Source organism: Octopus bimaculoides, chromosome 14, assembly GCF_001194135.2.
Source record: "Octopus bimaculoides isolate UCB-OBI-ISO-001 chromosome 14, ASM119413v2, whole genome shotgun sequence".
In the NCBI taxonomy this organism is placed as follows: Eukaryota; Metazoa; Mollusca; class Cephalopoda; order Octopoda; family Octopodidae; genus Octopus; species Octopus bimaculoides.
In genome coordinates this window covers 3201443-3213623 of record NC_068994.1, presented here as the reverse complement: position 1 = coordinate 3213623, position 12181 = coordinate 3201443, and the positions used below count along the sequence as shown (strand labels likewise).

General features: G+C 38.0%; 1 protein-coding gene across 1 annotated transcript in view; it reads left to right on the top strand.

The window, feature by feature from the left end:
• Positions 1-12181, top strand: part of LOC106870090 (zinc finger protein 658B) — a 58582-nt gene that overhangs the window by 16969 nt on the left and 29432 nt on the right. The window contains exon 2 of the mRNA XM_052973001.1: positions 5294-8492. Within this exon, the coding sequence (XP_052828961.1) occupies positions 6319-8492 (2174 nt within the window). The 5' untranslated portion in view covers positions 5294-6318. The remainder of the gene's footprint in view (positions 1-5293; positions 8493-12181) is intronic.

Genomic DNA, 12181 nt, shown 5'->3' with positions numbered 1-12181 from the left:
TATATATATATATATATATATATATGCACATGCACTCTGATTTATGTATTGAGTTCGCTCTCCTTTTTGTAAAAACTAAATGTGTGTGTGTGTATTTGTAGTATCAGGTATGTACAGTTACACACTGGTTCCTTCCCTCTTGTACTTCTTATGACAGATTAATTGCCAAGTGGGTGTTTATAATACATTTTGTGTGTACATACACTCTCACACACTCAGAGTAACACATGTCTATCCTGATCCTCCACAAACACTTATACACACACATACACACTAATACACACTCACAGTAACACATACACACACACACATACAGACATACACACTTACACAAACATGGATCCTTCTCCTACACATGCTATTTAATTGCTATGCGCATGTTATAATATATATAGCATGCACACACATAAACACACACACACACACACACAGTTTTCTCCCTCCCCATTTCACATTCTAATTGGTATGTGAGTATGTGTGTGTATCATAGCACATACACATTTAAGGTAAAATACACACATACACACACACAGTGTAGCAGACACATGCACAAGCACCTCAGTCTCTTTCCTTCTCTCTCTCTGCCTCTCTCTCTCTTTGCCTCTCTCTCTCTCCTTCTCTCTCTCTCTCCCCCCTCTCGTACATCATATTTCCGTTTCACACAGGAACAAATATATACATAGCAACCTCTTTACACACACACACACACACCAAGAAACATGCACACGCATACAGTAACAGACTCCTCAACCCCTTCATACACACACAGTAACATGAACACATACATATGCACACATACAGCAACCTTTCTATACACACACACACAGTAATATATATGCACAAACACACACACACACACCTCACACATAGTAACATATATATCAGCCCCTTCATACACATACACATCGACCTCTCTACACACACACGCACACTTTTCCTCATCTCCCCCCCTCCCTATTCTAATTACAATCACAAAAATCAATACAAACATTCAGAATTTTTCAAAACGCTCTCAGCTATATCAACTACATTTTAATATCTCCCCTCATTGGATATGGTGGTGGTGGTGGTGGTGGTGGTGGTGGTAGAGGTTGTTGTAGTTGGTGGTGGTGGTTGTGATTGTGGTTTGGTTGTAGTGGGTTTGGAGATAGTTGTGGAGATAGTAGTTGTAGTATTAGAGGTGGTGGTGGTGGTGGTGGATGAGTGTTAGTTGTAGTAGAAGGTAGTGGTGATTGTGCTGGGTAATGGCTGATGTGGGTGTTGTTTAACCCTAGGTCAGTGCTCCCCCCCCAGTAAAACTATGATCAAAGCAGTTCAAGCCATGACCATCCTGTCTTACATCTCAGATAGCAGTGTATATCCATGATCACTGTGCTTCTGCACTTGTAAGAAAGCAAGGTGTGATTTGAGGGAAGTTTAGCTGCTGTTTCTTGCAGATCGTGTGACTACTGGCTTGGAGTATGGTGGTTGATGGTTGTAGTTATGTCAAACAGGGTAGTGGGAGGGGAAGGAGGGAGGAGTAGAATTCTAACACACACACTACCACACATTCACTAAGCAGTACACACATCACCACACACATGCACATTTGTATAGAACACACACACATATATACACACATGTATACAACACACACGCTAAGCACTACACATACTACACACACACACACACTTGTATACAACACACGTACACACATATACAACACACACACACTTGCATACACACACACTCACATACACACACTCACACACACACACACGCACACTAAGCACCACACACACAGACACAGCCCAACTGTAGCCACAATGTCGTCATTGATGATAAGCTGTGAGAATATTCCACACTGTTTTACCATTCAAACAATAATTTATACAAATCAATAATCAATTTCCTTGCTCTTCCATTTTCTAATCAGTTCAGTGTCATTGTATGTTGTACATACCATCACCATACCACTGCATGGTGTACACTACCATCTACCTCAGCCATACTGCTGTATGTTATACATACCATCAGCATATCACTGTACATTGTACATACCACTGACATACCACTGTAAATTGTACATACCACCATACCACTTACATTGTACATACCACTCACAGTGGACCCAGGGCTGGACATTTTAAAAAACTGAAGGTGCCCAAATGCATGTTTTGTTGTAATTTCTGAAAACTACAATAAATGTCTGAGTTAACATGAAAAAGAATTGATCAAAAGCTTGATTTTTAAGAAATTTTATGACATTTTGAATTTGGGACAAATGTCCAAATAAATGGTATATGAACAGTGTCAAGATTTTACCTGTCGAAAATCACCAAAATGAATAAAACTGGTTTGAAAATTTTATTTTAAGAACAAAATAAGTGATGTTCTTTTTGTATCCAAGTGAAGAAAAGGGGCTAAAGTATGGATTTTATCAAAATTCAGGTGATTTTGCAACTTCAGAAGAATATCAAGTATTGGGTCATCCCGTAAATAATGTGATCTTTCGATTGTATGAACTAAAAGTCGGAGGGGGATGGGATAAACTACCTGCATCAACTTGCTATAAAAGCAGGTAGCAATTTTACCTTGTTTTTATTCTTAGTGCAAGTTTTGAAGAGTGCAGTTCGATTTTAACAGTTATATTTTCAAAGCTATAATGGATGTAACAAAATCCAAGTACTGACATCTTATTGATGACATCATGGTCAGGTGAGCTGACCTGAAATATGCTCTCCTCCTTCATGCAGTGATGGGAGCCAAATGTGGGACAGACCAGTCCATGATATTAACTAGAAGCTGTTTATTGTATTTGGGGGTCTGTCTTTTGGGGATGTATCTTAGTGTTTTGAGACATTGTCAACAGAATATTTGTGGAATATTCTTAGAGGGATTGGTTGCTCACCCAAATTCCCTAAAGTGAAAAAGAAATTAAGCAAGGCTTCTCTTGTTTAATATCTTTCATCATCAAGGTGGTGAGCTGGCAGAACCGTTAGGAGGCTGGGCGAAATGCTTGGCAGTATTTCGTCTGCCATTACGTTCTGAGTTCAAATTCCACTGAAGTCAACTTTGCCTTTCATCCTTTCGGGGTCGATAAATTAAGTACCAGTTGCATACTGGGGTTGATCTAACCAACTGGTCCCCTCCTCCTAAATTTCAGGCCTTGTGCCTAGAGTAGAAAAGAATATCTTTCACCATCTGTGTAAGCATACAGTTATGCAGAAAGGAATGGAAAGTGAGCAGAAGTGACAATTAACCACAGAAGGTTGCAAGCCACCATCAATCTCACATCTGAACTGATCAATCAGCTACAATATGGGAATGACTGCACTGGTGGTTCACCCTTTGGAAACTGGTCACAGTCTTTGTCTGCAAAGCTCAGCTTTTCAATTTTACCACATAGACATTTAGTAAGGTAACCAAGTGCACCAATAATTGCAGGTGGAAATTTAAATTGATGATCTAGCTAGAGAAGCTGTAGTTTTTGATGCAGTTCTCCATAAATTCTCTCTTTCTCCCTGATTGAGAAAAAATGTTCATATCTGTAGGGAAAATGACTTGTATAATAACACATAATTTTTCTTTTCTGATCCAAACAATATGAGAAGCCTGTTATGTTTTGAGGGGAATGTTCCTCCAAAATTTATCTTGAAATGAATGTATGTACTCCATGCCAGATATAGCTTTTGTATTTGTCCATCGGAGGTGGGGAACAGTTTTCCAACATTATGGTATTAACAACATGATGATGGTGATGATGTATTGGAAGGTATTACCTTAATGACATTTTGTGGGGTAGCTGATGGTCACATGTGTATTATCTTCCACTGAAATGGGATGTAATTGACATTTCCAGTTGCTTCTGGGGCAGGGGTTAAAGGCTCTTACTGTCCCTTTTTGTGTTCAATATGTATTTTGTAGCTATCACCTGCTCTTGAGACACTGAACCTCTCAATTCCAATGTAATGTATTATTAATAAGTTCAAAAGATGCCACAAGACTTCCTGTCAATATTATGCATACGTATGTACATATATGGGTGTGTGTATGAATATGTATGTATGTGTATCTCCATGTGTGATTGAGAAAAAAATTGATTTAACAAAAATGAACAGCTCCATAAGAAAATAAAAGCAGTTTGTTAAGTTCATCATCTTGTTTTATTCATAAAAGTTGAAAATGGAACATGGCTGTTCCCAGGAAGAAAATTACAAAATAAGGTCAGAAAAATTAGATCAACATTGTGGCCTGATTCTATAAGAGAATCTTGTGATTAGCTTTGTAATTTAGTCAGAAGCAGTTTGGACATAAGGTGTTGCATAATGTTTATGCTGACCTATTTAATTGCTGAAAAACAACTGATTTTGAAGTTAACTTAATGCATGAGTGCATCTCTTTGTCTGTCTGTTTGTCCAGCTCTGTTTGTGACCCTGTCCTTCAGCCCATTTGCCTATTCTTTGCTTCACTTTTTATCAGCTGAGTTTAGATCAGTCAATGCTTCACTGATTTTCAGTCAACAATGTTTGGTGTTGTCAGTACAAGAATTTGATGTGCAGTCATTTGGGTGTCAATGGTTACATTTTTCCTGATGTCATCACTCAGTTTGAACGATTTGTTATTTGCTAAAACCTTCTAATAGGAAAAAGAATCCAGGTTCAAGTTGGAGCAGAGACCTGCTACATACATCTAACTACACACACTCTATTCTGCTGCTCTACACTATCAGTCATCCCCTATTCCCCACTCACTCTGATACCTCGTCACCACATTTTTTTTTATCTCTTTGCACCTCCACCAATGCACACCCTCTCTTCCACATGTCTACAGTCATGTTTCTCTTCTACAGCAGGCAATCTGTTCTGCTCAGACCCTTTTGTCTTATGTTTTACAGTGTGGATTTACATGTAATTCTTATTTACATACAATATTTATTAATATATAATGTTTATTAATAGACAGTGTTTATTGTTATATGTTTATCAATGATACATGTGAAGGCAGCGAGCTGGCAGAATGGTTAGCACACTGGACGAAATGCTTAGCAGTATTTCATCTGGGTTCTGGGTTCAAATTCCGCCAAGGTCAACTTTGCCTTTCATCCTTTTGGGGTCAATAAACTAAGTACCATTTGCGTACTGGGGTTGATCTAATTGACTGGCCTCCTTCCCCAAAATTTCAGGCCCTGTGCCTAGAGTAGAAAAGAATGTTTATGTATTTATTTATTTACAATGTTTATTTATATGCCATGTGTATTAATATGTAACATTTATCTATATATTATGCTTATTTTCCACCTTTTATTTTGCAGACAAAGACATTCTCAAGATGGACTCCATATCTGTTGTTTGAGTGACACCGAAGTAATTATATTTGATAAAATATGGTCACTATGCTCCGATCAACTGCTCTACAACCTCCGTGTTTATTATTATCAAGCACCATCATTGACTTTACGTAGTCTCTATTCTCCGTTACATTTATTCATATATTTTTTTTTAGTAATTATTTAATTTCTGAATTTAGCAATTTGATTTGAAGATATTTACTGGTGGAAGACAACAATAAAATATTGCCAGCCTCATGATTGTGATGTGCGAAGAAAAACCCATCAAATTTATTAATTACTCTTACATGATTGATGGATTAATTAATGTGGGATCAGCGAAATCTTCCAGTTGTAAAATCAGGCTGCAAAAGGAGCAATGAAAGTCTCTGTCTAAAGAATATTGAATAAAAAAAGTGCTAAGAGACTTTCACCAAACACACACACACACACACTGTCTTTGGAAGAAAATAGTGAACCATCTCTGTTAAAACATCAGTTTTCAAAAAAAAAAAAAACTCAGATAGGTTACATCTTCAATTCAGACATACAGCATACATCTATATGTATATATATATTAAGTGACACAATATATATTACATGTATATGAACATAAATATATATTAAAATACATAAAGCACACACACATACACACATATATCTATACATATACACACATACATTGAATAACTTAACTTGTATATGTATATGCGCACACATACACACATACACACTTGTGATTAATCTTGAACCAAACCCCATTTTATCAGTGTCCGACCATGACAGTCACTGTGATCTCTGTTGCTATAACAGGAGGTGTGATATCTCACATGTAATATTTTCCTGATTAATCTCTACATCCACTGGATCTATACAATCATTTAATTTATTACACACAGTTTATCCCCTACAAACCAATTAATCTTTTACATATTGAGCCGATATTGACCACAAAACCACAGTGCAAAATTTCTTGTATGGTTTAATTAAAACCAGGTTAAAGTTTAAAAATGGATGGTTACATGAGTGAGAAAACCATCCATTGCAATGTTCCCAGCCAACAGTTCCAACCTCATTACGCTCTGCCAACACATGGCAGGATGTCACATGCAGCTGAAAAGCAATTCTCTATGGACATGTGCAGCAAACAGTTTGCTCAGAGCTGTTATTTCCAAGCTGCTGTCTCCCACGACAGACCAATGATTGTACCCTGCAGCAACATCTATGCTAAGCAATACGCATCTCAGAACTGTTACCTGCAAGCAGCTGCAGCTTCTCTGTCTTTGAACGACCAGCGTTGTCAACAAAGTCCTGTTCACATGACCACATCGCATCCCCCTCAAAGTCCCCTGCAAGGGTCAGTTCTGAGGCAGGCCCATGACCAGCACATTTCAAATCAGAGTCATCACGGTCAGGTGATGGAACCACTCTCCATTGAAAAACCGTCTCTGCTGTCGCCCAGAAGCAGTTCTACCGAATCAGCTTGTCAGCAGCAGCAGCAGCAGCAGCAGCAACAACAGCAGCAACAACAGCAACAACAACAACAACAACGGCAACAACAACAACAGCAACAGCAACAACAGCAACAACAAACACAACCTCAACAACAACAACAACAACAACCAGAAGCTGCCAAACCGTTTGTAAGCCACCCCCCCTCCCCGAAGACACTGCTTCCTCCCAACCACCTTCACCACCACCACCACCACCATCACCATCCCCACGGTAGTCATAGTATTAGCTATCATCATCATCATCACATTCATAATAGCACCAACAATAATAATAGTTGCTGTGGTGGTGGTGGTGGTGGTGGTGGTGGTGGTGGTGGTGGTAGTAGCTGCAGAGCAAACAATGCTACACCAAACTGTATCACTCCTACTCCTACTCCTACACCTCCTGCCTGCAGCAGCACCCCCACCACCAACAGCAGCAACAGCAACAATATTAGTAATAACAACAACAGCAGCAGCAGCAGTAATAACAGCAGCAAAATCAGCAACAACAACAACAACAACAATAGTAGCAACAACAACAATAACAGCAACAATGACATCAGCAAAAACATCAACAACAACAACAACAACAACAACAGTGAGGAAAAGAATGTAAAATGTGTGAAGCCTTTCCATTGTACAGATTGTCCGAAGCAGTTTGCTCAGAGACATACTCTTCAGATTCACAAGAGATCGCACACAGGAGAAAAACCATTCCACTGTGACACTTGTTCCAAGCAGTTTGCTCGACGTGACAACTTGAAAATTCACCAACGTATTCACTCAGGTGAGAAACCATTCACCTGCGAGTTTTGTCAAAAAAAGTTTGCCAGAAATGACAAACTCCAAATCCACAGGCGTTCACATACCGGCGAGAAACCATTTCCTTGTGATTTCTGCTGTAAACAGTTTGCGCAGAGAGACAAGCTACGAATGCATCGCAGAACTCATACTGGAGAGAAGCCATATTCTTGTGATATATGTTCCAAATGTTTTGCCCAACGAAATACTCTTCAAACCCATAAACTCACTCATTCCGGAGAGAAACCTTTCCAGTGTCAACTTTGTCCGAAACAATTTGCTCGTAAAGACCACTTGCAAATTCATACACGAACCCATACGGGAGAGAAACCGTTTCAATGCAGCGTTTGTCCAAAGAAGTTTGCACGGAGAGATAAACTGCAGATGCACCAAAGAACTCATTCTGGGGAAAAACCGTTTTGTTGTTCCCTTTGTCCTCGGCAATTTTCCCGCAAGGATAAGCTACAGATCCACCACAGGGTACATTCTGGTGAGAAACCATACGAGTGTGGAGTTTGCATGCGCCGATTTGCCCAGCGGGACCGCCTCCAGCTACACCAACGAACCCACACAGGGCTAAAACCATACCCGTGTGATCTGTGTATCCAGAGGTTTGCCCGCCGGGACACGTTACAAATCCACCGAAGGACTCACACTGGAGAAAAACCTTTCCATTGTGAAGTGTGTGGTAAAGCTTTCTCCCAGACGGGCAAACTACAACGACACAGACGAACACATAAGCAACTAAGAAAAAGCAGTGCGAGTGGAGCTGTTGGTTCTACTTTAGGGGCTGGTTTAGGGGCTGGGACTACAACTGCTGCTAATTCATGTAAAAATGTTAAAGAGTACACCCCATTAAATACAATTTTATGGCAGACTATATATTAGTAGTTAATTGGTAGTCGTGTGAGAAGTTTATGGCTTCTACAGGGAAACAACCACCTGGGTCAGGGGCAGTTTTACTATTGCATGTTGCTCACCATTAGTCTCTTGGTGGCTCTGAATTGTTATTACTAAATAATAACAAATGGAATTGATGTGTCTTCTGGCCCTAAAGTGTTTCTAAGAACAACTTTATCTTTCAATCATTCTTCCATCAATTTTTCTTAGTGAGTTTTTGACTCGATTCTTCTGAATTAGTTCTGTAAAATTCTGTCAAAGATCAACATTTGACAAACTAGTGACCCGGTTGTTTTGTAGTTTAGTTTCACTTTAGGCCCCTTGGTCCTATAGAAAATCTGTTTAGCTGTAAATAGGAATGATGTGGACAATCCTAATTGATTAAATATTTCTTGTTAACATCCTGGTATATCCTCATTGGTTAAACATCACCCTTAACATACCCCACTTTGCCTACCTTCCTGGGTGGGGAGGAAATGAAATAAAATATAAAAAAATATACTTACAAAAAAAAAATGGAAGCATTTTTGAAAATTATTTCTAGCAAAAGTTATAATTTATTTGTAAATTAAAAAAAATATTAACATAAAAAAAAAAAAATTTTCCCCTGCCATCATCATCACCATTGTCATCTATCATCAGTAGGGAGTTAACCAGTTTTGACTGGTTACAGTTGTCACTTGCTCCTCTGCGTAACATAAACCAGCTGTGAGGATACAGTAGATGTGGACCCTTCATTCTGTTCTTGTCAGTCACTTAGCAAATAGTTAGTGGGGAGCAATGTGTGGGGTTATCATTGGTGGGTGGGACAAAGGTGGATCTGATTGGATTAAGGTCCTTCATCTTTTCACACACAGACACTCCCCACCTCTGTGAGGTGTCCTAATGTCCTTGATGTAAACTCTCTTAGCTTTCTTAATATTAAACGAGGTTGGGTAATTCCTTGCATGGATCTTTCCATGGATCTGTGTTGCCAGTTGATGTTCTTCCATAGTTATGGTCCTAGACTAACTAAGATCTACAAGTACTAAAACCCCTCAATATTGCAGTAGTGACTGGTTGATTTGGCAGACTCTTCAGGGCTTTACACAAAATATCTGTTATCTAGGTACCACTCTTTATATTTTTAGTTCAAATCATGGTGAAGTTAGCTTTCTGCTTCCAGGTTCAATGAGTTAAGTATCAAGTATTAAATTAATATTCCTCTAAAACATCTGAGATGGAAATGGGACTATAATTGAAAATCTAATCTAAAAGATTTTGTATTATTTTTGTCAGTTCTTATTAGTTCCACCTCAGTTTGGAATGGTGAGCACCATACAAGAAGAGGTACTATCCCAGTGAGCTGAATCCACTTCAATTGTATTTGCTAACACCCTCAAGGGAGGCATGACCTTCATATAACCTATACCTCTTCTCCTTTAGAAATATAGGGCATTGTGCTTTAAGGACTCGTTTTTCTTCTCTCATAAATCCAAAACATTGTACTTAGCAAGTCAGTCAGATATCATCATCATCATCATCATGACCACCACCATTAATATTTGCCAGAAATGATCCAGTATCTAGTTTAATTACATTAAACTATTTTAGTTTCAGTCTGTTATGATCTGGGTTCAAATCATATTAGGGATCAGCTTTCCATTTCATACTCCTGGGGTCCATAAAATAAATTCCTGTCAGTTGCTGTGGTCCATGTAATTGACTATAATCACCCCTATAAATTTGCGGCCTTGTGTCTATGTTAGAAATTATTATTATTATTATTATTATTATTATTATTATAGGTTAACCTTGATACATGAATCAATAAAACCTTGACATAAATGCCATTTCATCCTTCTACCTTCTGATTTCTAATCCAGCCAATTTCAGCTTTGCCTTTCAATCCTCCAGGGGCTGATCAAGCAGTTCCCAGGACAACTAAGGGGTTCACTATATTCCCTGCCCTCCTCTTGAGCTTATAATTATGAGATCAATATTAGTATCCTTATTGTTATATTATTACTGTTATTGGTCAATGATAGAATCAGTAGAGCATCAGATAAAATACCTTGTGGTATTTACCTCCATCCTTTTATCTTCTGAATTCAAATTGCATGGAGGTTGGGGAATTGAACTTTAATTCTCATCCTTCCAAGTATGTAGGGGTAGGGATAAAATATGTAAGTACCAGTCATACAATGGAGTCAGTTTAATAATTTAGGGCTTTCCTCTACCCCTAAAACATTGTATGTGTTTGTGCCAAAGTTAGGAACCATTACTACTACTACTACTACTACTAAGAGCATATTAAGGCAGTGTGGTGGACATAATTCTTAGCAGTGTTTCTTCTAGCTTTACATTCTGAGTTCAAATTCTGCTGAGGCCAACTTTTGCCTTTCATTATTTTGGGGTCAATAAAATACGTACCAGTTGAATATTGGGAGCCAATGTAATCAACTTTCACCCTCCCCCAAAATTTCAGGCCTCGTGCCTATAGTGGAAATGATTATCATAGGGCATATTTGTGTGTGTGTAAGATAAATAGTAAATGAAATCTGGGAACCTTTTACAAATTGCACCATTTCCTGCATGTTTGAAGAGAGGCATCATTGCCACAACTTATCAATTCCTCCCCTCCTCATTTGACCTTTAACCCCTTTCCTCATACTAGCCACAAGAAGTCCTGAGGGCCACATCTCTGCTTCTCTGACTAAAAAAAATCCCTTTCTATCACTGGCTTTATTTTTATCTGAGACAAACAAGATATTTCTAAGGGATCATTTAGGGGTTATGTAAAGTAATAGCAGCAGTTGTTGCATACACACACACACACACACACATGAGTAAGCACATAAATGCAAAACAAGGTGGCAAAAACAGTACTCGAATACCGAAGGTAGAGTAGCATGTTTTTTTATAAAAGCTGCAAAACCATCACAAAAGAACTGCTACTCAGAGTTTCATGTTCCCGTTCATTGGGCAGTTGTGATACATATATACAGCAAGGGTCAGGCCCTAAAGACCAAATTAATGTCCCTTGACAATCACACACACACACACACACAGAGTTAGTGGTGCAAAAATTCTGTAGGAAATTCAAGTATTCCTTCATGACGAATCCCTAACATGTGAGAAGCAAACTTACAAAATAGGGGTTTCTATGTTCTCCATCTTAAACCCAGTGAATATATATACGAATGTCTGTGTGTGTGTGTGTGTGTGTGTTAATGTTTGTTTTATGTTCAGTTATAAAAAAAACAATTTTACATTTATCTGATGGATTACTCGAAAAGTAAAAATTTGTTATTCTTAAACAAGAATATCATTGCCAGTGACTTTGAAGTTTTGGCCAGTCCAATGATGGCTTAACTGGTCGAAACTTCAAAGGCACTGTCAATAAAATTAATGTTTAAGAACAATATATATATATATATATATAATAATATTATTAGGGACAAAATCCAAAATTACAGGTAAAAAACTCAATTAAAATCAATTTATAAAAAATTAAATTGAGCCTTATAGATAAAGTATATATAAAATATATATAGTTTTAGGGAAAATAACCAATTTTCAAGAACTCATCGATGAAAATCCACTATCACATATAGAAAAATTAATAATTAAAAGCACAATAAATGAGTATAATATAAAGTAAAGTAAATATCATAAGATAAATATAATAAAAAGA